The 25,774-nt window shown below is 45.0% G+C and overlaps 1 protein-coding gene across 1 annotated transcript in view; it reads left to right on the top strand.

Annotated features, from left to right (window-relative positions):
- The window catches only part of TBK1 (TANK binding kinase 1), a 485,047-nt gene that overhangs the window by 47,641 nt on the left and 411,632 nt on the right, over window positions 1-25,774 (top strand). Inside the window, 1 exon segment of the mRNA XM_030217198.1 lies at window positions 24,590-24,771. Within this exon segment, the coding sequence (XP_030073058.1) occupies window positions 24,590-24,771 (182 nt within the window).

The following is a 25,774-nucleotide window of genomic DNA, read 5'->3' as shown; positions in this document are numbered from 1 at the left end:
GGCATCTCCTCAAGAATTCCCACGCCTTCCTCAAAGGCCTTAACAATAGACTCTGTCGGAAGCGACCAGGGATCAGAGCTCTTTCTACCTGCAACAGCAAAAGCAAATGAAACAGAGCAAAGAACGCCTCTTCCAGCTCAAATGGTGTATAATAATTAGACTCAAACAGCCAATCTTACATGTCTTAATAGGCAGGCCACATTATATAACTTCAAATTAGGCAATCCTAATCCACCCTGTGGCCACCCACCTAATAACAATTGGTATTTCATTTTCGCCTTCTCTTTTGCCCAACGAAACCGCATCACCATCTGATAAAAACTTCCTAGATCTTTGTTCAACAAATAAAGTGGAAGAGTTTGCAAAACATATAACTACCGAGGGAGAATCACCATACGTACAAGACACAACCACCCTATCAAAGGCAGCTGTAGTACACTCCAATTCTCCAATTGTTGTTTAGTTTAACAGTCGACAGGTGTTAAGAGTATAGAGATCAGTCAACTTCAGCATCAGTATAATTCCCAAATACTGAAAAGAGCCACTTGCCCAGCGCAACGGGAATCTACCAGGCCAAGTCAAGCAAATAGCCGGGTCAGTAGCCAGAGCCTCAGACTTTTCCAAATTTAGCTGTAAGCCAGAATAATCTCCAAACTCCGTAAATACCTCCAACAAAGCTAACAATGATTCTACCGGCTTCGTAAGCAAGACCAAAAGGTCATCAGCAAAGGCAGCTTATTCCCAAATTTGTACAGATGAAATGTATAGTAAGATTGTGACTTCATCTCACGTTCGTGAATTAGCGAACTAAGGGCCACCTGGGCAGACAAGAGCTCCTTCCTCAATCGATCACTCGGCGTCTCCCCAAAGCGCTTATGCAAACTTCTCACTTGGTTCTCCAGTCTCAAGATTTCATTATCTCTAGCCCTTTTAAAATAACTAACGTAACTGATCATCTCACCCCGCATTACCGCCTTAGCCGCCTCCCAAAATAATGTGGGACTAGAAACCGAATGTTCATTAAACAGTTTATACTCGGCCCAAGTACCCATCAATCGCTCCCGAAATCCAACATCTCTGGCAAGGTAACTTGGAAAGGTCCAGGGTCTTGCCTTCGCTCCCAAACCAATCGGGTGCCAGGTCGCCCAGACCTCCGCATGGTCAGAAATTGCATATGGCCCTATCCGAGCCTCTTTTATACCCCCCAAAAGCGACCGAGATATCAACAGGTAGTCTATTCTCGACTGAGTGTTATGAGCCCTCGACAAATGAGTATAGTCTCTATCTTGAGGGTGAAGAACCCGCCATACATCTAAAAGTTCCAGTAACGAGCAGAAATTTGGAAGGCCTCTTGATGACCAAGAGCTTGATGTGGGAGTAATTTGAGATCTGTCAAGACTCGGATCCCATGCCATATTGAAATCCCCTCCCAAAATTAACGGGATTGAATCTACTTGTGTGAGATGTCCTAATAGCTTTTTGTAAAAATTGGCATCAAAAGAGTTAGGAGCATAGATACTTCCTAGCAACACCTTTTGCTTAGCCACCAGAGCCTTACAGAAAATATAACGTCCCTCTTGATCTTTAACAATATTACCTAACTGGATCGCCAAGCCCTTTCTAATTAAAATGGCCACTCCCCCTTTTTTCCATTTAGCAGAAGAGGCAACACATTCCCCCACCCACCATTTCACCAACTTATCATGCTCCTTATCTGACAAATGGGTTTCTTGTAAAAAGGCCACATCCGCATGGATCCTTTGCAGGTATTTTAATATTTTGGAGCGTTTTATAGGCGAGTTAATACCTCCAACATTCCATGTGACTATTTTAACCATCTCACGGAACATGGTAGCATCCGACCTGCCACAAAAGACATTTATCCACCGGAAAAGGCCACCCCAGCCTATGACCTCCCCCCTTTATCCCCTTGTATGGTGTGTGGAAATTCCACAATACAATTTTTGGTTTGAGGCAGTCATCCATTCTCCATTACTCCCAGTAAATTCCCTTTGAATCGTCCTCCCTAATGAGCTCCCTACCCCTCCCCCCTGGGCCCCCCCTCACCTAACCCCCTCCTTTCACCCTCATCCCCCATACTCACTGTTCCAATGGAACAAGTCACGTATAACACCCCCCTCACAACCTCCCGCTAATTATTGTGTATATCCAGATATTAACTCCTACTAATAACCAAAAAAAATGTTACACCCACCTTCCCCTCTGAAATCGCATCTACAAATACCTCAATTATTCCCCTTATACAATCCTGCAGTTACAAGCGAATTCAGACAAGCATTCCCTGAAATCGACAATACCTATGAGCTAGATCAGTCCAACCCACAAGTCACATGTAATATGCCAAACGTTTTAAACTTCAAATTTCCCTTCAATTTACCCCAATTGCTATTGAACACATTTCTTTACCCAAACCACAAAGTGCATTTACCAATGATATCAAGATACTTATTACCGTCCGGTAATTAAGACAGCTTCATAGCAAACACTAGCCCAAACAAATCCCCGCCCAACCTCTCCATCTCGTCATCGCCATAAATCCCGTGAGCTATTCATTAAGAGCTACAGTGAGAGCTTATGAGCTGCCATCAGATCTTATATCACAATTGGTGTGAACCGTCCGCAGGCACTGCTGCCATTACTCTTAGGTAGTTCACCATAGACCTTACGTCAGATCACTTGCGTTCAGTCAGAGTATAGTGTCCCACCAAAGACTGAACTCAAGACTTTTCACTGCAAGCCACAAACAGCAGTTCCTTTGTTAACAATTGTCTCCAATATATATATAGAACAGCTCTCTTCCCCAGACTGGCAGCACACTTCAAGATCTCCTTCCTTCAACGGGAGCGTGCTTTAACAAAACAAAGCACATATCCAAGCTGCTGCTGGAAGTCTCTGCGAATCCTCTCACAGGTGCAGCACTCATGTCTCTAAGTCCCAATCCGAACAGCTACATCCCAGTTAAATGGGCTGAGGCGCAACACTGTAGGGTGATCACCAGCAAAAGTCTCCTGGAAACTGAACCCAGATTCCAAAGGCGCATTGCCCATCCATACGATCATAGGGCATTCCAAATCTTCTGTCCCTGCCATGCAATCAAGACATAACCCAAATAACATTTTTGTAATCCAATGAGAACCAAGATCTCATAAATTGAAAGCTTCTGTGAAACTTGAGCCCCGCTCCAGGGTACTCAAATCATTCATCACCTTTCTTTAGAATTTGTTTCACATATTGCTGAGCTTCCTGTACTGAGTAGTACGTTTTAGTGGAAGATTGGTAGGTAATCTGCAGTTTCGCTGGATATAGCAGAGCAAATTTTATCTTATGCTGCACCAGTTGAGAGCACACCGGCGAAAAGCTCCGTCTCTGCGCTGCCACTGCAGCTGAGTAATCTTGAAAACAGAGGATTTTCTGGTTATTATAACTCAGTCCCGCTCCTCCTCTTAAAGCTTGTAGAATTGCCGTTTTGTGAACAAAATTAAGTAGATGACAGACCGCAACCCTTGGCCTCAAGGCGGCAGGCCTCTGGGGACCCACCCGATCTGCCCGCTCAATTAACAAAGGGCCCATCTCTGTGTTCAACTTCAGTTCCCTCACAAGCCAGATTTCTAAGAAGGTATGAAGTTTTCTGTCTCCCAGTTCCTCCGGAAGCCCCACAAAACGCAAATTGTTATGCCGAGATCTATTTTCAAGATCTTCAATTTTCTCTGCTTGGCTTTCAACCAACTTTTGTAGTTTAGTATAGCTCTCCTCCACAGCTCCCACTCGATCTTCCAAGGCCCCAATATGCTGCTGATATACCACTAGGTCCTGGCTCAGTTTCACCATGTTGTGCTGTAAGCCCTCCAGCTTCGTATCCAGGCCATTCAGCTTTTTATCCAATATCACCTCTATAGCACTTGTCACCTCGCCGACTATTTCGACCGCCCACGCGGACCCGACTGCTGAGCCCGGCGGGCTTGCCGGAGCTGCCATTTTTTCGTCCAGCGCTCTGCTTTTCTCTCTGTCCTTCCTCAACGTTTTAGCAGCCATCCCTGTCATCGATATTCCAATTCAGGGCAGCTTAACTGAAGCTTACAGGCAGAATCCGCTCGAATCATCGCTCTCCTCGGGGCATTAGCAACGGGAGTTGCAAGGAGGTACACGGGACGGAGCTAGCAGCAACCGCTCCCGTACATAGCATCATGTGACTCCCTCTGCAACAGCTTTAAAGCAGAGGACAGACACTGCCTGCTGGCCAAAGAGAAATGCACTGGGGAAAAATATGTCATACAGCCACATAATAAATCGCAGATATAAGTCCCCTGTTGTGCCACAACCTCATTGCTGGAGTGAGCTTTGACAGTAGTTCCTGAGGATGGGGAAGTAAGATTACTTCCAGGGACACATCTGTGGTCTGGATCCTCTCTGAATTAAAGCTAGAGAGGGCTTCAATGGCAACTTCAGTAGTTGAGAAGTAGGGCTGGTGCCGGGCAGACTTCTATATTCTGTTCCTCAAAATTGGCAGGGAGAGATAGAGATTAAGTATGCACATATCATATCTCATTCAAGGCAGCTGCTTTATGTATCCTCTAGTTTGGGAGGGGTGAGGTAGAATCATATATTAGTGAATAAATGATGTCAGTTAGTGGTGGGAAAGAATAAGGTTAGAAGTAATGAGGTTGGCAAGGTAACAAGTTGCCTTGCCCTGTTTATAATGCCACTTTAATCGTGAAGAATTGGAGCCTGCACAGTGTCAGATACAACTCTAGCCACCTTGTTGGACAGACTGGATGGACCATACAGGTCTTTATCTGCTGACATTTTTACTATGTTACTGTTATATGTAATCTGTGGAACAACTCTGTGCAATAAGATGCCATCACCTTTTTTCACTCAGCTATGTGCTCAGAAAAGTCCTGGAAGAGGAGGATTCTAGTGTCTCCATAAGTTAGGTTTTTTTTTTTTTTTTTTTGCTGATGTAATTCCATCCCCTTAATCATTTTGGTTGCTGCTCTTTGAACCTTTTCTAATTCCGCTGTATCTTTTATAAGAGATGGTGAGCAGAATTGAATGCTTTACTCAAGGTGAGGTTGCACCATGGAGTGATACAGAGGCATTATAATATTCTTGTTCTTAACTATCCCTTTCCTAATAATTCCTAGCATCCTGTTTGCTTTTTTGGCCACCACTGCACAATGGGCAGAAGATTTTAGTGAATTTACAATGACACCTAGAATTTTCTTGGTGCTGACTCCTAAGGTGGACCTTAGCATCAGGTAACTATGATTCGGATTATTCTTCCCAATGTGCATCACTTTGCATTTGTCCACATTAAATGTCATCTGCCATTTTGATGCCCAGCCTTCCAATTTCCTAAGGTTTTTCTGTGTGTGTTTTGACAACTTTGAATAGTTCTGTGTCATCTGCAAATTTAACTACATCACTTTTTTTGTTCCAATTTTCCAGATCATTTATAAATATGTTAGTTTCAACAATTTTATTGATGACACATCAATACATTAAATCTAAGAAAATGATTGTACAACTATTAATACATTAAAAAGTATGTGCAACAAAACTCCAATGTCTCCTGCCATCAGACTTTTAACAATTTTATCCCCCCACCTCCTTTTTTTTGTAAGGTTGTAACAGTTGTATATTCAACATCAACATCTACCAAGCAAGTTTCTCCCCCTCCTCCTCATGCCCCCTCCCCCCCTTCCCAGGAACCAACGGGAGCCATAATAATCCTAGTGAACAGTCACCCGCCATTAAGAAGTAAACTACGTCCTCTGGGACTGAGATGTTGTAAGTAAGGGCTCCAAATTGCTACAAAGGCAGTACGTCTCCTCTGGAAAGCTGGGAGTCTCTAGCCTCCCAGGCTATTAACAGGTGGAGTTGATTTCTCCAATGCCAGTAAGCCGGGGAGTCCAATATTGGAGAATACATTTCCTAGCTACTAAGCCCATTTTATGAAACATTAATATCTCAAATCTATTCCTGCCTCTAAAGGCCCCTGGTACATCCAGCACTAATTGCTCTAGCGTTCCCAGCACTGGGATGCCCAACTGCTGTGTCCAGAACCGTCGGACTTTATTCCAAAACCTTTCCACAGCCGGGCAATTCCAGAACATATGTAATAAAGTTCCCGGGCTTCTCCCACACTTGAGACACTCCGGACCCAGATTGCCTCTCATGTGCGCCAGTTGAGACGGGGCCACATATCCTCTATAAATACATCTATATGTACATTCTCTCAAACGGGCATCCAACACCAGCAAAGGTATTCTTGCCACTGATTTGGATATGTCCCACAGTCTCAGTGACGAGCCCAGCTCCTTCTCCCAGGATCTTTTCAAGAATTCATAGTCCTTGGGGGGGTTGCCATTTGATCATTTCTTTAAACAATAATACATAGTAACATAGTAGATGACTGCAGAAAAAGACCTGCACAGTCCATCCAGTCTGCCCAACAAGATAAACTACTACTACTACTACTTAACATTTCTAGAGCGCTACTAGGGTTACGCAGCGCTGTACAATTTAACAAAGAGAGACAGTCCCTGCTCAAAGAGCTTACAATCTAATAGACAAGTGAACGGTCGGTCCGATCGGGGCAGTCAAATTGGGGCAGTCTGGATTCACTGAACGGTAAGGGTTAGGTGCCGAACGCAGCATTGAAGAGGTGGGCTTTAAGCAAAGACTTGAAGATGGGCAGGGAGGGGGCTTGGCGTAAGGGTTCAGGAAGGTTGTTCCAAGCATAGGTGAGGCGAGGCAGAATGAGCGGAGCCTGGAGTTGGCGGTGGTGGAGAAGGGTACTGAGAGGAGGGATTTATCCTGTGAACGGAGGTTACGGGCGGGAACGTAAGGGGAGATGAGGGTAGAGAGGTAGTGAGGGGCAGCAGACTGAGTGCATTTGTAGGTAAGAAGGAGAAGCTTGAATTGAATGCGGTATCTGATCGGAAGCCAGTGAAGTGACCTGAGGAGAGGGGTGATATGAGTATATCGGTTCTGGCGGAATATGAGACGTGCAGCAGAGTTCTGAACAGACTGAAGGGGGGATAGATGGCTAAGTGGGAGGCCGGTGAGGAGTAAGTTGCAGTAGTCCAGGCGAGAGGTAATGAGAGCGTGGACGAGAGTTCGGGTGGTGTGTTCAGAGAGGAAAGGGCGAATTTTGCTGATGTTAAAGAGGAAGAAGCGACAGGTCTTGGCTATCTGCTGGATATGCGCAGAGAAGGAAAGAGAGGAGTCAAAGATGACTCCGAGGTTGCGGGCAGATGAGACGGGGAGGATGAGGGTGTTATCAACTGAGATAGAAAGTGGAGGAAGAGGAGAAGTGGGTTTTGGTGGAAAGACGATAAGCTCGGTCTTGGACATGTTCAGTTTCAGGTGGCGGTTGGACATCCAGGCAGCAATGTCGGATAAGCAGGCCGATACCTTTGCCTGGGTCTCCGCGGTGATGTCTGGTGTGGAGAGATACAGTTGGGTGTCATCAGCATAGAGATGATACTGGAAACCATGAGATGAGATCAGGGAGCCCAGGGAAGAGGTGTAGATTGAGAAGAGAAGGGGTCCAAGGACCGATCCCTGGGGAACACCAACAGATAAGGGGATGGGGGTGGAGGAAGATCCATGAGAGTGAACTTTGAAGGTGCGGTGGGAGAGATAGGAGGAGAACCAGGAGAGGACAGAGCCCTGGAACCCAAATGAGGACAGTGTGGCAAGAAGTAAGTCATGATTGACAGTGTCAAAAGCAGCGGATAGATCCAGGAGGATGAGGATGGAGTAGTGGCCTCTGGATTTGGCAAGGAACAGGTCATTACAGACTTTAGAAAGTGCTGTTTCTGTCGAGTGAAGAGGGCGAAAACCGGATTGAAGCGGATCAAGGATGGCATGAGAGGAGAGAAAATCAAGGCAGCGGCTGTGGACTGCGCGCTCAAGTGTCTTGGAGAGGAAGGGTAGGAGGGAGATGGGGCGGTAGTTGGAGGGACAGGTAGGGTCTAGTGATGGTTTTTTGAGGAGTGGCGTGACTACAGCATGCTTGAAGGTGTCGGGGACAGTTGCAGTGGAGAGAGAGAGGTTGAGGATATGACAGATGGAGGGGGTGATAGTAGGAGAGATGGTGTTAAGTAAGTTGGTGGGGATGGGATCAGAGGAACAAGTGGTGCATTTTGAGGAGGAAAGAAGGCGGGCGGTTTCCTCCTCGGAGATATCAGGAAAGGAGGAGAAAGAGGTCTGGGTTGGTTGGTTGAGGGAGAGGGTTGAAGGGTGAAGAGGAGGAGGTGGCTTGGTAGTGAACTCAAGGTTGATCTTTTGCACCTTGTCGCGGAAGTAGTCAGCCAGTGATTGAGGAGAGAGTGACGGGGGGGTGGGAGCGGAGGGCACTTTGAGGAGGGAGTTAAGGGTGGCGAAGAGACGACGAGGGTTAGAGCTGAGAGAATTAGTCAGTTGGGTGTAATAGTCCTGTTTGGCAAGGAATAGTGAGGACTGGAAGGAGGATAGCATGAATTTGTAGTGAAGGAAATCTGAATGGGTGCGAGATTTCCTCCAGAGGCGTTCAGCAGATCGGGCGCAGGAGCGAAGGTAACGGATGCAAGGGGTCAGCCAGGGCTGGGGATTAGTACGCCTTGTGGGACGGGAGGTGGATGGTGCAAGGGTGTCCAGAGCAGAGGAGAGAGTGGCATTGTAAGCGGAGACAGCCTCGTCAACAGACTCGGAGGACATGATGGAGGGGAGGAGATTAGAAATACTAGATGATAAGGTGGGAGGGTCAATAATCTGGAGATTCCTGGAAGTAGTGGTTAATGTTGGGCGGGGCTGAGGGGGAGGGTGAAGAAGTGTGAAGGTGATCAGGTGATGATCAGAGACAGGAAGAGCTGAGGTGTGGAAATTGGAGGGTGAGCCGGAAGAGGAGAGGACGAGGTCAAGGCAATGGCCATCACGGTGAGTAGGGGTGGTGGAACAAAGCTGGAGGTTGAAGGATGATGTTAGAGTGAGGAACTGAGAAGCGTGAGAGTTGGACAGGTCATCAACGTGTATGTTGAAGTCTCCGAGAATGAGGGATGGAGATGAGGGTTCAAGAAAAACAGAAAGCCAGGCATCGAAGTCGGTGAGGAAGGAAGGGAGGGATTTATCAGGGGGGCGGTAAATGACTGCCACTCTGAGTGGCAACGGGTAGAATAGACGGATGGAGTGGACTTCAAAGGATGAGAAGCAGTGAGACTGTGGTAGGAGGAGGGGTTGGAAGCTACAGGAGGGCGAGAGTAGTAACCCGACGCCTCCTCCACGGCCAACTAGGCGGGGAGTATGGGAGAAGAGATAGCCTCCATGGCATAGAGCCGCAACTGAGGCAGAGTCGTCAGGGGAGAGCCAGGTTTCAGTTAGGGCAAGCAGGGGAAGGGAATGAGAGATGAAGAGATCGTGGGTGAAGGGAAGTTTGTTGCAGACCGAGTGGGCATTCCACAGTGCACATGAGAAGGGGAGGGAAGAGGGGGGGAGGAGGGGAATAGATATGAGATTGGAGACATCCCGGAAACGTTTGCATGGATAGGACGAAGACAGGTGTGGGGGACCTGGATTGGGATTGATGTCTCCTGCGGATAGCAGGAGGAGGAGCAAGAGAGTGCGGAGGAGGGTGGGGGAGGTAGGGCGACGAAGGCGACGAAGACGGGATGCGCTTAGGAGGAATGGGGATGGGTTAATGGCAGGAAGGAAGTGTTGAAGGTTGAGAGCTAGGAAGGAGGAGGGGGACAGGAGAGATGGTGAGGTGGTGAGGGACGGGGGTGAGTAGGGTATTGCAGTAGTGAGCAAGATGGGAGAGGACATGGGTGGGCAGTGAGTTCCAGTGGTAGACAGCGGTAGGGGGAGGGGAAAAAGATTAGGAAGGGACAGGGCAAGGAAGAGAATGTGTAAAGGGGCCATAAGTAGTAACTGAGGTTATATGTGTATCCTTACCTTGATTTGTACCTGCCTTTTTCAGGGCATGGACCGTACAAGTCTGCCCAGCAGTATTTCCCGCCTCCCAACCACCAGTCCCGCCTCCCATCACCGGCTCTGGCACAGACCGTATAAGTCTGCCCTCCACTATCCTCACCTCCCAACCACCAACCCCTCTTCCCCCACCTGCTCCACCACCCAATTTCGGCTAAGCTTCTGAGGATCCAATCCTACTGCACAGGATTCCTTTATGCATATAAGTACATAAGTACATAAGTAGTGCCATACTGGGAAAGACCAAAGGTCCATCTAGCCCAGCATCCTGTCACCGACAGTGGCCAATCCAGGTCAAGGGCACCTGGCACGCTCCCCAAACGTAAAAACATTCCAGACAAGTTATACCTAAAAATGCGGAATTTTTCCAAGTCCATTTAATAGCGGTCTATGGACTTGTCCTTTAGGAATCTATCTAACCCCTTTTTAAACTCCGTCAAGCTAACCGCCCGTACCACGTTCTCCGGCAACGAATTCCAGAGTCTAATTACACGTTGGGTGAAGAAAACCCACGCATGTTTGAATTCTGTTACCGTTTTCATCTCCACCACCTTCCGCGGGAGGGCATTCCAAGCGTCCACCACCCTCTCTGTGAAAAAATACTTCCTGACAGCTTTCCTGAGTCTGCCCCCCTTCAATCTCATTTCATGTCCTCTCGTTCTACCGCCTTCCCATCTCCGGAAAAGATTTGTTTGCGGATTAATACCTTTCAAATATTTGAACGTCTGTATCATATCACCCCTGTTCCTCCTTTCCTCCAGGGTATACATGTTCAGGTCAGCAAGTCTCTCTTCATACGTCTTGGAACGCAAATCCCATACCATTCTCGTAGCTTTTCTTTGCACCGCTTCCATTTTTTTAAACATCCTTCGCAAGGTACGGCCTCCAAAACTGAACACAATACTCCAGGTGGGGCCTCACCAACGACTTGTACAGGGGCATCAACACTTCCTTTCTTCTGCTGATCACACCTCTCTCTATACAGCCTAACAACCTTCTCGCTATGGCCACCGCCTTGTCACACTGTTTCGTCGCCTTCAGATCCTCGGATACTATCACCCCAACATCTCTCTCCCCCTCAGTACTGATATTGTAATGATATTGTAAGCTTTCCCTCTCGTATAGATTTGAAGGCTTCTTGAATCCTACCCCCCAATAGATTCCTCAAAGGGTCCCCAGGTAGGGAGGCCACATAGTGCCTCACCTGTCGTATCATTTATAAATATGTTAAATAAATAGCACCGGTCCCAGTACATATCCCTGCGGCACTCCACTATTCGCTCTGCTCCATTGATAGAAGTGACCATTTAACACTACCCTCTGTTTGTTTTCTGTCCAGCGGAAGTCTTGCGAAACCACCGCTTGTAGTCTCTGCAGCCATTTAAAAACAAGTGGCGGCAGTGAGACGGACCATCGGCAGCGGGCAGGAAAGAATGGGGATCTTTCTTGCCCCAAAGCAAGCCACTGCACCTCCAGGGTGACCAGGTATGTGTGGGGAGGGCACCCAGGTCTGGAGAAGAGGTGGCTGCAGAGTTTGGGTGCAGGGAAGAGGGGAGAAATGGGGCAAGGAAGTTGCATAAGTACAAAGTATTGCCATACTGGGACAGACCGAAGGTCTATCAAGCTCACCATCCTGTTTCCAATAGTGGCCAATCTAGGTCACAAGTACCTGGCAAGATCCCAAAACAGTACAATACATTCTCCGAGGACAAGCAGGCTGCTTGTTCTCACTGATGGGTGACGTCCACGGCAGCCCCAGGACGGAGGTCTTCCTAGCAACAAACTTTGCTAGAACCTTCGAGTACGCAGGTGCGTGCACCGCGCATGTGTGGCCAGCGGTTTCGGCGTCTGCTGCCACCCAGGTTGACTTCCCGTCGACATCGCTGGAGAGAGCTTCATCGCCGCCGGCATGGGAGTCGACTTCTCGGCAACGCCATCGAGGACATGGTTCCTCGGTGTCGAGACGGGCCAGGTTTCGGACTACAGTTAGAGAACTCTTGTCCGATACCGAGGAGGATGCCTCATGGGATGAAGGAGAAGATCCCAGGTATTTCTCTTCTGAGGAGTCTTGTGGTCTTCCTTCTGATCCCACTCCTTCGCCAGAAAGAAAGCTTTCTCCTCTGGAGAGTCTTTCTTTCTCTTCATTTGTCCGGGAAATGTCTGTGGCTATTCCCTTCCCTGTGGTATCTGAGGATGAGCCCAGGACTGAGATGCTCGAGGTCCTGGACTATCCTTCGCCACCTAAGGAATCATCCACTGTTCCTTTGCACAATGTCCTGAAAGAGACACTTCTATGTTTAAGCAATTTTTATTGAAATTCAGCGTGTTGAGCCATAACAATAACTTTCACTTAGTAGACTTCACAATCAGATCCTATTGTATAACTTCCACACACATTACTAAACAGCATCCAAAACTTTTCAAGATTTTCTCCCCTATCCCCGAACTTCCCTTTTATTCCCCACATATATTATTTCAACATTCCTTTTATTGGAGGCAGATCAAGTCGAAATATACTATTCACCCCAAAATACGTAACAGTCAGATGTAAACTGTATTCAGTAACAGTCCAATATTCTATCTATCTTAACACCAAAAACTTGTCTAAACCCATGTCAATCCCACCCCTCCCCCACTCCCCTTCCCCCCTACCCCTTATTCATCTCTCCTCCCTCCCAGAAACCCAAGGGAACCATTCTTTGTCATGATGGAAAGTTCAGCCTTCATTAAGAAGTAGTCTCTCAGATTTAGAATTTGCAAATAAGGACCCCAAATTGCCAGGAAAGTAGTTCTTCTCCTCTGGGACAGCCTGGCATCTCTAGCCTCCCAAGATAACAACTGGTGTAGCTGATTCCTCCAATGCCAGTAGGCTGGAGGATCTTTAACAGTCCAATCTTGTAGAATACATTTCTTAGCTACTAAGCACATCTTGCAGAGCATTAATATTTCAAAGCGATTCCTAACCCCAAGAGCCCCTGGTACATCCAGCAGTAATTGCTCTATCGTCCCCAACACAGGAATGCTCAGCTGTAGTTCCCAGAACCTTCAGATTTGACTCCAGAACCTCTCCAGAGCTGGGCATCTCCAAAACATGTGTAATAAAGTACCCGGGCTCCTCCCACATTTAAGGCACTCTGGGCAAAGAGACACTTCTAAGGAACTGGATGAAACCATTAAGTAATCCCACCATTCCCAAAAGAGCTGAGTCCCAATATCGGATTCACGGAGAACCTGAGTTGTTGAAGTCGCAGTTACCTCACGACTCTTTGGTTGTGGATTCCGCTCTCAAGAGAGCCAGGAGTTCTAGAAATTTTGCCTTGGTTCCCCCAGGACGGGAATCTAGAACCCTGGACTCTTTTGGGAGGAAGGCCTATCAGTCCTCTATGCTCGTGTCCAAAATTCAGTACGAGCGTCCACATGCGGAACAATGTGAAGGAACTGGCGGACGTGGTCGACAAGCTCCCTCCGGAGCAGGCCAGGCCTTTTCAGGAGGTGGTGAGGCAGCTGAAGGCGTGTCGTAAATTTTGTCCATGGGTGCTTACAATACTTTTGATGTTGCATCCAGAACTGCTGCTCAAGGTATAGTGATGCGCAGACTCTCATGGCTGTGTGCCTCTGACCTGGACAATCGAGTCCAGCAGCGGATTGCAGATGTCCCTTGCTGGGGGGGGATAATATTTTTGGTGAGAAAGTCGAGCAGGTGGTCGATCAGCTCCACCAGTGGGAGACCGCTATGGATAATCTCTCCCGCCGGGCGCCTTCAGCTTCTACCTCATCAGGTAGACGATTTTTCCGGGGAGGGAGGCATGCTCCCTATGCCTACAATAAGCGTAGGTACAATCCTCCTTCCTGACAGCCTTCTCAGGCTCAGCCCCAGCGTGCTCGTTCTTGTCAACAGCGTGCACCCAAACAGGCCCCTGCAGCTGCCCAGCAAAAGCAAGGGACAGGCTTTTGACTGGCTCCAGATGAGCATAGCTGCTATAAAAGTGTCTGTGCTGGTCGATCTGCCGGTCGGGGGGAGGTTAAAATTTTTTCACCAAAGGTGGCCTCTCATAACCTTCGACTGGTGGGTTCTCCAAATAGTCCAGCTCGGATACTCCCTCAGTTTGATCTCCAGACCTCCAAATTGCCCACCGGGAGCTCAGTCCTTCAGCTTCCAGCACAGGCAGGTACTTGCAGAGGAGCTCTCTGCCCTTCTCAGCGCCAATGCGGTTGAGCCCATTCCACCAGGGCAAGAAGGGCTGGGATTCTAGTCCAGGTACTTCCTTGTGCAAAAGAAAACGGGGGATGTATCCCATCCTAGACCTAAGGGCCCTGAACAAATTCCTGGTCTGAGAAAAGTTCAGGATGGTTTCCCTGGGCACCCTTCTTCCTATGATTCAAGAAAACGATTGGCTATGCTCTCTGGACTTAAAGAATGCTTACACTCACATCCCGATACTTCCAGCTCACAGGAAGTATCTTCGGTTCCGTCTGGGAGCGCAGCACTTCCAGTATTGTGTGCTGCCCTTTGGTCTGGTGTCTGCACCCAGGGATTTTACAAAATGCCTGGCAGTAGTTGCAGCATTGCTACGCAGACTGGGAGTTCATGTGTTCCCTTATCTCGACGATTGGCTGGTGAAGAACACCTCGGAGGCAGGAGCTCTACAGTCCATGCAAATGACTATTCAACTGCTGGAGCTACTTGGGTTTGTTATAAGTTACCCCAAGTCCCATCTTCTTCCTGTTCAAAGACTGGAATTTATAGGAGCTCTGCTGGATTCACAGACTGCTTGCGCCTATCTCCCCGAGATGAGAGCAGACAATCTCTGTCTCTAGTTTCCATGGCCAGAGCGTCTCAGCGGGTCACAGCTCGGCAGATGTTGAGGCTTTTAGGCCATATGGCCTCCACAGTTCATGTGACGCCCATGGCCCGTCTTCATATGAGATCTGCTCAATGGAACCTAGCTTCCCAGTGATATCAGGCTGCCTGGAATCTAGAGGATGTAATCCAGCTGTCCACCGAATTTCACAGTTCCCTTCAGTGGTGGACAATTTGGTCCAATCTGACCTTGGGATGTCCTTTTCAAATTCCTCAGCCTCAAAAAGTGCTGACAACGGATGCATCCCTCCTAGGGTGGGGAGCTCATGTAGATGGGCTTCACACTCAAGGAGTTTGGTCCCTCCAGGAAACAGGTCTTCAGATCAATCTCCTGGAGTTGCGAGCGGTCTGGAATGCTCTAAAGGCTTTCAGAGATCAGCTGTCCTATCAAATTATCCAAATTCAGACAGACAATCAGGTTGCAATGTACTACATCAACAAGCACCGGATCTCGCCCCCCTGTGTTGGGAAGCCGTCAGGATGTGGCTGTGGGCTCGCCGTTACGGCATATTTCTCCAGGCCACATACCTGGCAGGCGTAAACAACAGTCTGGCCGACAGGTTGAGCAGGATAATGCAACCTCATGAGTGGTCGCTCAATTCGGGCGTTCCTCGCCAGATCTTCCGAGCGTGTGGCACCCCCTCGATGGATCTTTTTGCCACTCAGGTCAATCACAAACTCCCTCAGTTCTGTTCCAGAATTCATGCCCGACAGACTAGTGTCGGATGCCTTTCTCCTTCATTGGGGGAAGGGCCTTCTGTATGCATTTCCTCCCATACGGGGAAGACTTTGCTGAAACTCAAGCAAGACTGCGGAACCATGATTCTGATTGCTCCCTTTTGGCCACGTCAGATTTGGTTCCCTCTTCTTCTGGAGTTGTCCTCCGAAGAACCGTGGAGATTGGAATGTTTTCCAACCCTCATTACTCAGAACGAGGGGGCGCTTCTGCATCCCAACCTCCAGTCTCTGGCTCTTACGGCCTGGATGTTGAGAGCGTAGATTTCGCCTCCATGGGTCTTTCTGAGGGTGTCTCCCAAGTCTTGCTTCCAGGAAAGATTCCTTGAAGAGGTGTTACTCTTTTAAATGGAGGAGGTTTGCCATCTGGTGTGACAGCAAGGCCCTAGATCCTCGATCTTGTCCTACACAGACCCTGCTTGAATACCTGCTACACTTGTTAGAGTCTGGTCTCAAGACCAACTCCGTAAGAGTCCATCTTAGTACGATTAGTGCTTTTCATTATCGTGTAGAGGCTAAGCCTGTCTCTGGACAGCCTTTAGTTGTTCGCTTCATGAGAGGTTTGCTTTTGTCAAAGCCCCCTGTCAAACCTCCACCAGTGTCATGGGATCTCAACATCGTTCTCACCCAGCTGATGAAACTTCCTTTTGAGCCACTGAATTCTTGCCATCTGAAGTACTTGGCCTGGAAGGTCATTTTCTTGGTGGCTGTTACTTCAGCTCGTAGAGTCAGTGAGCTTCAAGCCTTGGTAGTTCATGCTCCTTATCTCAAATTTCATCACAACAGAGTAGTCCTCCGCATGCACCCTAAGTTCTTGCCAAAGGTGGTGTTGGAGTTCCATCTGAACCAGTCAGTTGTCTTGCCAACATTTTTTCCCCATCCTCATACCCACCCTGCTGAACATTAGTTGCACACCTTGGACTGCAAGAGAGCATTGGCCTTCTATGTGGAGCGGACAAGCCCCTTCAGACAGTCCGCCCAAATGTTTGTTTCTTTTGATCCCAACAGAAGGGAAGTCGCTGTTGGGAAATGCACCATCTCAAATTGGCTAGCAGATTGCATTTCCTTCACTTATGCCCAAGCCGGGCTGACTCTTGAGGGTCATTTCACGGCTCATAGTGTTAGAGTCATGGCAGCGTCGGTGGCCCACTTGAAGTCAGCCACTATTGAAGAGATTTGCAAGGCTGCAACGTGGTCATCAATACACACATTCACATCTCACTACTGCCTTCAGCAGGATAGCTGACGCGACAGTCGGTTTGGGCAGTCGGTGTTGCAGAATCTGTTCGGGGTTTAGAATCCAACTCCACACCCCTAGGCCCATTTTTATTCTGTTCCAGGCTGCACTCTGTTAGATGTTCTGCTTTGTAGGTCAATCCTTGTTCTGTCCTCGCCGTTGTGAGGCCCAATTGACCTTCTTTCTTGTTTTGAGTGAGCCTGGGTGCTAGGGATACCCCAGTTGTGAGAACAAGCAGCCTACTTGTCCTCGGAGAAAGCGAAAGATACATACCTGTAGCAGGTATTCTCCGAGGACAGCTGGCTGATTGTTCTCACAATCCCGCCCACCTCCCCTTTGGAGTTGTTCTAGTCCTTGTTATTGCTTTTTAATTTAACTCAACAGGACTCTCACGCGACGGGCGGGAAGATGGCCGCGCATGCGCGGTGTGTGCGCCTGTGCGCTCGAAGGCTCTTGCAAAGTTTGTTGCTAGGAAGATCTCCGTCCTGGTGCTGCCGTGGACGTCACCCATCAGTGAGAACAATCAGCCTGCTTTCCTCGGAGAATATCTGCTACAGGTATGCATCTTTCGCTTTTCCTGCTGCTTAATCTAGAAATAAGCAGTGGATTTTTCCCAAGTGTGTTTTAATAATGGTCTATGGGCTTTTCCTTTAGGAAGCCATCCAAACCTTTTTAAACCCTGCTAAGCTAACTGCTTTTACTACATTCTCTGGATTTGAATTCCAGAGTTTAATTATTCATTGAGTGAAGAAATATTTTCTCAGATTAGTTTTAAATTTACTACTTTGTAGCTTCATCGCATGCCCCCTAGTATTTTTTGAAAGAGTAAACAAGTGATTCACTTCTACCTGTTGCGCTCCAGTCATTATTTTATGGATCTCTGTCATATCTCTCCTAGCTGTCTTTTTTCCAAGCTGAAGAATCCTAGGCGCTTTAGCCTTTCCTCATATAATTTTCGTTGCCCTTCTCTCTACCTTTTCTAATTCCAATATATCTTTTTGAGATGCGTTGACCAGAATTGAACACAGTACTCGAGGTGGAGCGATACAAAGCCATTATAACGTCCTCATTTTTGTTTTCCATTCCTTTCCTAATAATGTCTAATATTTGCTTTCATAGCCATTGCTGCACACTGAGCAGAGGGTTTCAACGTATCATCAATGATATCTAGATCCTTTTCTGGGCTGTGACTACTAAAGTGGAACCTTGCATTACATAACTAAAATTCAGGTTCCTCTTTCCTACATGCATCACTTTGCACTTGCTCACATTCAACATCATCTACCCCTGGGGAACCCCACTATTTACCCTTCTCCATTGATAATACTGACCATTTAACCCTACTCTCTGTTTTCTATCTTTTAACCAGTTTTTAATCCACAATAGGACACTACCTCTTATCCCATGCTCTGGAGTCTTTCATGAGGTACTTCCATCAGACACCTTTTGAAAGTCCAGATACATAATATTGACCGGCTCACCTTTATCCACATGTTCACGTTCACCCCTTCAAAGAAATGTAGTAGATTGGTGAGGCAAGATTTCCCTTCACTAAATCCATGTTGGCTTTGTCTCATTAATGCGTGCTTTTGAATATGCTCAGTAATTTTGTTCTTTATAATAGTTTCTACCATTTTGCCAGGCTCACAGGATCACCTCTGGAACCTTTTTTAAAAATCAGCAATACATACAATCTTCTGGAACCATGCTTGATTTTAAACATAAATTATCAATAGAAATCAAACAAAATACAACATGGAAAAGAAAATAAGATGATACCTTTTTTATTGGACATAACTTAATACATTTCTTGATTAGCTTTCGAAGGTTGCCCTTCTTCATCAGATCGGAAATAAGCAAATGTGCTAGCTGACAGTGTATATAAGTGAAAACATTCAAGCATGGAAGCTGGAGTTGTGGAGGTAGCTGCATCTGTCTGTGGGTTTCTTGTATATAGATGTTTGTATACAGCCATCACTGATTGAGACCGTGGTGTCCAAAAAATTGACTTTTTCTGGGGAGTAGTCAATTTTGAATCTGATTGTAGGATGGTATGTATTGAAGGCAGAATAAAATTGTTTCAGAGTTTCTTCACCCTCTGAATACACACCAGACCAAACCTCTAAAATACTACCGGTACATTGATGACATTTTTATGATTTGGACGGAGGGTGAAGAAACTCTGAAACAATTTTATTCTGCCTTCAATACATACCATCCTACATCTATATACAAGAAACCCACAGACAGATGCAGCTACCTCCACAACTCCAGCTTCCATCCTTCACATACAAAAAGATCCATCATTTACAGCCAAGCCACAAGATACCACCGTATCTGCCCTGACCCAGGGGACAGAGACAGACACCTTAAAAGCCTGACTGCATCCTTCAAACAGAAAGGCTACAACCCCAAAATAATCTCCAAGAATATTGCCTCCTCCCTCAAAACACCCAGGGAGAATCTGCTACAGTACAAGGAGAAAAAATCCAAAGACAGAATCCCCCTTGTAGTGACATACAATCTAGAGCTGGAAAAACTGAGGAAAATCATAAGAGATCTACAACCTATACTCCAGGAGGATGAATTACTGAAAGAGATATTCCCATCCCCACCAGTACTGGCCTTCCGACAGCCACCCAACTTAAAACACAAGCTAATCAGAAGTAAACTTCCATCACAGACTGAAAAGGAACAGAAGGGCACACTTCCCTGTAATTTATCCAGTTGCAAACTATGCCAAAATATTTCACAGGACCCCAAAGTCATCCACAAAGGAAAGATATTCAACATAAAGGGATCTTTCACTTGCTCATCTTCCAATGTGGTATATATCATTCAGTGTAAAAAATGTAACGAAGGATGCTATATTGGAGAAACAGGCCAGATGCTTAAGACAAGATTCAATTTACATAGACATCACATGAACAATACTGGTGCCAGTAGGGTTCCCACACCTGTTGGTCAGCATTTTACAGGACCAGGACACTGTACCAGTGGCTTCACAGAATCCTGAAAGGTAACTTTAAAACCATACAAGAACGTAAGACCTTTGAAGTCAGAATGATTGAATATTTTAACACCCAACAGAAAGGACTTAACAAGGATCTGGGGTTCCTAGCCCATTATAAACCATAAAGCTGTATGTCTCTGTTGATCACCCCACCCCTCACCTATCCACACCCATCCTGTTAGAATATCAATGATATGCTTTGATGCCCCCATGCATACCTCCTACCCACCCCCATCCTCCCACCCTGTCAGACTGTCAAAGTAATGCTTGAATGTTTTCACTTATATACACTGTCAGCTAGCACATTTGTTTATTTCCGATCTGACGAAGAAGGGCAACCTTCGAAAGCTAATCAAGAAATGTATTAAGTTATGTCCAATAAAAAAGGTATCATCTTATTTTCTTTTCCATGTTTTATTTTGTTTGATTTCTATTGATAACCTTAAGAGTGGACTAACACGGCTACCACACTCCTAAACATAAATTAAAAATCAGCAATACATACAATCTTCTGGAACCATGCTTGATTTTAAACATAAATTACATATTACAATGGTTCCACAAGTTCGTTTTTCAATTCTATCAGTACTCGGGGGTGAATACCATCCAGTCCAGGAGATTTGCTACTCATCAATTTGTCAAATTGCGCCACTACATTCTCCAGGATTATAGAGCTTTCTTTCAGTTTCTCTGACTCTGCTTTGAATACCATTTCTGGCAGTGGTATCTCTCCCAAATCTTCCTCGGTGAAGTCCGAAGCAAGAATTCATTTGATCTCTCCCCTACGGTTTTATCTTCCCTGAGTGCCCCTTTTACTCCTCGGTCATCTAGCGGTCAAACCAATTCTTTTGCCGGCTTCTTGCTTTTAATATGCCTAAAAAAGTTTCTACTAAGCCTTTTTGTCTCCAACGCAATCTTTTTTTCAAAGTCTCTTTGCCATCCTTATCAGCGCTTTGCATTTGACTTGACATTCCTTATGCTGTTTCTTATTATTTTCAGTCGGTTCCTTCTTCCATTTTCTGAAGGATTTTCTTTTAGCTCTAATAGCTTTCTTCACCTCACTTTTTAACCATGCCAGCTGTCATTTGGTCTTCCATCCTCCTTTTTTAATACATGGAATATATTTCATAGGGCTTCCAGGCTGGTATTTTTGGTAAACATCCACGCCTAATATAATTTTCATCACAGCTGCTCCTCTTAAGTGTTTTTTGTTTGTTTGTTTTTGAGTTTTTTTTCACCATTCTTCTCATTTTATCATAGTCTCCTTTTTGAAAATTAAATGCTAACGTATTGGATTTCCTGTGTGTACTTATTCCAAAGCCAGTATTAAATTTGATCATATTGTGATCACTGTTATCACGCGGCCCCAGCACCATTACCTCCTGCACCAGATCATGCGCTTCACTGAGGACTAGGTCTAGAATTCTTTTTTCCTTGTCTTGTTGGATCCTGTACCAGCTGCTCCATAAAGCAGTCCTTGATTTTCGTCAAGGAATTTTACCTCCCTAGCATGCCCTGATGTTACATTTACCCAGTCAATACCAGGGTAATTGAAATCACCCATTATTATTATGTTTCCCAGTTTGTTAGCTTTCCTAATTTCTGATAACATTTCTACATCCATCTGTTCATCCTGGCCAGGTGGACGGTAGTGCACTCCTGTCACTATCCTATTCTCCTTTACACATGGAATTTCAATCCATAGGGATTCCAAGATGTGTTTTTGTTTCCTGCAGAATTTTCAATCTATTTGATTCAAGGCCCTCCTTAACATACAGTGCTACCCCTCCACCAGTTTGATCCACCCCATCACTACGATATAATTTGTACCCTGGTATGACAGTGTCCCAGTGGCTATCCTACTTCCACCAGGTCTCAGCGATGCCTATTATATCTAATTTTTTATTTAGTGCAATATATTCTAACTCTCCCATCTTGTTTCGTAGGCTTCTTGCATTCGCATATAGACATTTCAAACTGTTTTGTTGTTCCAATTTACATCTTGTTCATTAGTTGACAGTGTTAATTTGCAATCTTTTGTCTGATTTTTATTTGAGGTCACCAGATCTACTATGGTCTCTTTTACAACTTTGCTATTAGATGCTCTCTCTTCCTTGTTTTGCTGATATCTTTGAACGATACCGTGTTCCGAACCATGCGTTTTTGAATGACTGTCGGACTTCCCCTAGGTTCTAGTTTAAAAGCTGCTCTATCTTCTTTTTAAATGCCAATTCCTGCAGCCTGGTCCCACCCTGATTAAGTTGGAGCCCATCATTCCAGAATAGGCTTCCCCTTCCCCAGAATGTTGCCCAGTTCCTTAAAAATCTAAAACCCTCCTCCTTGCACCATCGTCTCATTCACGCATTGAGACTCCGGAGCTCTGCCTGTCTTTTGGATCCTGCGCGTGAAGCGGGTAGCACTTTGGAAAATGCTACCCTAGAGGTTCTGGATTTGAGCTTTCCTAAATTTGGTCTGAACTAGGTCCTACTGTGCCTTCTAGAGGCTGTTAATGCTGTGACAGAAAATTTAAGTTTTAAAATTATGGGGAAAAGTGTATGGGGACTAGCTAATAAAGTTTGCTTTTTTTTTTTTTTTTTTAATTCTTTGTTTATCATTATCCTACAATTCTTCTTTTAAACCCAATATTTAAGTTACCAAGCACAGAATAAAATAATGTCAACCACAGAAATGTCCTCTTCTCTCAGAACTTCTCAGAAAGAATGTTAAGTTGGACCTTTCCTCTCTATATAGTTTGTTTTCTAAGGAGACTGTTTCAAACAAACCCTTTGAAGCTAGCCCAGTAATCGGATTGCCCTTAGTAACCTTTGTAAATATTCTACTATCTCACACCTTTAACACCTAATTCAGGTCAGTAGCATTGCTACCTTTCCAGCAGGCAAGAACAGAAAATAACTGTCTTTTAGGGCAGTTTAAGCCTTGCTACTATCTTTTTAATACTCTTGGCTGTTAAATTTCTACCTCTAGAGAAAGTTTAAGTTTAAAACTATAGGGAAAGGGTTGTACACTATGGAAACTAGTTAATAATGCTTGCTTCTCTCTCTTTCATTTTTTCTAAGACTGAACTAGGCCCTAGTGTACCTTCTAGAGACTATCTGTTAATGCTGTGGCAGAAAATTTAAGTTTTAAAACTGGGGGGGGGGGGGGGGGGGGGGGGGGGAAGGATATAGACTAGCTAATAAAGTTTGCTTTTTTTTTTATTCTAATTGTGTTTATCAATATCCTACAATTCATCTTTTAAGCCCAATCTTTAATATACCAAGCACAGAATAAAATAATGTCACTTACCCACAGAAGTGTCCTCTTCTCTCAGAACTTCTCAGAAAGTTAGGTTGAGAACAGGAACGGTACGAGGCTATCTAGCCAAATGGGTTGAAGCCGGTAGGCAGAGATTGCCCCCATACTGGTTCACTCAAAACGATAGTAAATGCTATTGAAAACAGTAACACAAGATTTTTAGAAATAAGGGACTGCCTGTGCGTAGTCCACCTGTAAAAAGTCAAAGCTGTTCCAGTTGGTAGGCAGTGCCTTAAAAGGTGGAAGGCAAAAGATTATTTTTTTTTTTTTTACTTATTTGACAGCTTAATTTATTTGAAAGCTTCCCATATGTAGATATAAATATCATGAAATCAAAACTATTGCTAGTAGAAACAGCACTAATAAAGGCTGTGTTGCTTGCTCATTTTTCTACACTGTTCACTACAATACAGTAATACATGGCCAAATTTCAGTGAGGCTAGCCTATTTAGTGATGGTTCATCTTAACTGTTGAACTCTGCCTTGGGAAGCCTGTGTTTTTAAAGATTGGAAGTAAAATTAAACTCTCCTTTCACTGGGGCACATGGAATCATATCTTCACCTCATCTCTTTTGTACAAATGGATTATTCTGTTTGGAGCATGTTTCAGGGACAAGTGGTTTTCATAAGTCAAAATAATAAAAATAAATATTTCATGTAGATTTCTTTCAGGAGTGGGGGAGGGAGCAAGGTGACTGCAGTGCGACAAGGGCTGGGGGCTGTGATAGAGGAGATTACTTGTGGCGGGAACAGGTTGGATTTCTGTCCCCTTGCAACTCTCTACTTTGCAGCTGAACCTTTCAGCCTTTATTTTTAAACATTTACCTCATTTTATCAGTTACCCTTTTTAAAACTAAATGCCCCTAATGTTAAGGGTAAATGTTAAAAGGAATCTAGTTGGAGATGTACAGACATGCTTTGCAATCTGTGTATATCCCATTGATTTTCAAATAAATGTTACTCCCGTACTTTGTGTTTGAATATCAGATTGTTGTGGAGCTATAATTACACATACTCCATCATTAACCTTTTAAGTGTACATCGTATGCATGTTATGTGCTTTTTTTAAACATGTAGATTTTAGATGCTTAAATGCATGTGCATTGTTTCCAGCCACACTATTGAAATGCTCTCTAGAATGCCTCATTTTAATGTGCCTTAAAGTATGTATGTAACTTTAAGCAATTGACAGTCCACTAACTCCTGGCTGTATCTTTCTATGCTTTGTATGCATAGTTTCTGACTGATATGTTTAGCAGTGTTAGTTTTTGAAAGCCTGGAGAGGAATTGAAAACTGAAAGAAAACCTAAAGGTTGTTCTCCCTCACATTTATGCCTATTGTTTGCCCATTTTATGCCATTTTCCTTACTGGAGCATATAGTTATTCTCTATGCACATGCCTTTGATGCCTGTTTTGTGATGCATTCTTTTCAAGTGGCTGGGATGAATCATCTTAGAGAGAATGGAATAGTTCATCGAGATATCAAACCAGGCAATATTATGCGTGTCATCGGTGAAGATGGGCACTCTGTATACAAATTGACCGATTTTGGAGCAGCCAGAGAACTTGAGGATGATGAGCAGTTTGTTTCTCTCTATGGCACGGAAGAATATTTGGCAAGTCCAGTATCTTTGTATTTTGAGTATTTATAGATTTGATATTAAGAGTGTTTCAGATCTGTATAGAAAGCCACTTAATACCTTCTTACAAAAGAAGACATAAAGGGGGTAACTTTTTATAAATTTTATAACAAGACATCTGTGTGGAAAGCCCAAGAAGGCACCTATTTTATAAAGGTGTATATCCATTTTTGTGCGTTTATAAAATTAGGTTCCCAGGTCCAGCCCCAGCAGCTCCAAAGATTATATAAATTTGTGCATGTACTCTATTCATGTACACATACAATGCATAAGATGTGTGTACATCACAACTCCACGTTTGTTTTACCTCGGCTCCACCTCTTGGGAATGCCTCTACCCATGGTCTGCATAAAGTATGCGTTTATGTGGTTACATAGAAACAGCTTTATAAAATTACCCCCATACCCCCAGATTCTGTATAGCATGCCTAGAGATCAACAATGCGTTTAACTTAACAAGTTTAACAAGCTAATGAGCATTGATAACAGCACTTAACAAGCAATAATGAGTACTAATTGGCATTGATTTGAATTTACGTGCATAACTCACTAAGCGTATTCTGTTACAAAATGTGCTGAACTTCTAACACATGCTGGGAAAAAGGGCGTGTTTATGGGTGGGGAAAGGAGCATTTCATGGGTGCTCTGAAATTTACACACATAGTTATAGAATATGGCCCAGTGTACATAAATCTACGTGCCAGGATTTATGCCACATTTTCATTGGTGTAAATGGATGCGAGTAATTAGGTGCTGAGATATCAACTAAGCTTATTCTATAATTGGCACCAAAATCTAGGCACTGATTATAGAATATGCTTAGTCTATATATATATATAGAATCTTCCTCATAGTGTACAAATGTAAGATTTATTACTCTAGCTCCCAGGGCTCTGCTCTGGTATCAGAATAAATTAGGCTGGTTAGAAATTTTGAATTACTTGACATTGGGAAACATCCAATATTATATATTATTTCTT

The sequence above is a fragment of the Microcaecilia unicolor genome, chromosome 10 (genome assembly GCF_901765095.1).
Source record: "Microcaecilia unicolor chromosome 10, aMicUni1.1, whole genome shotgun sequence".
NCBI classification, from domain to species: domain Eukaryota; kingdom Metazoa; phylum Chordata; class Amphibia; order Gymnophiona; family Siphonopidae; genus Microcaecilia; species Microcaecilia unicolor.
Note: the sequence above shows the minus strand (reverse complement) of the source record. Positions and strands in the feature narration are given on the sequence as shown.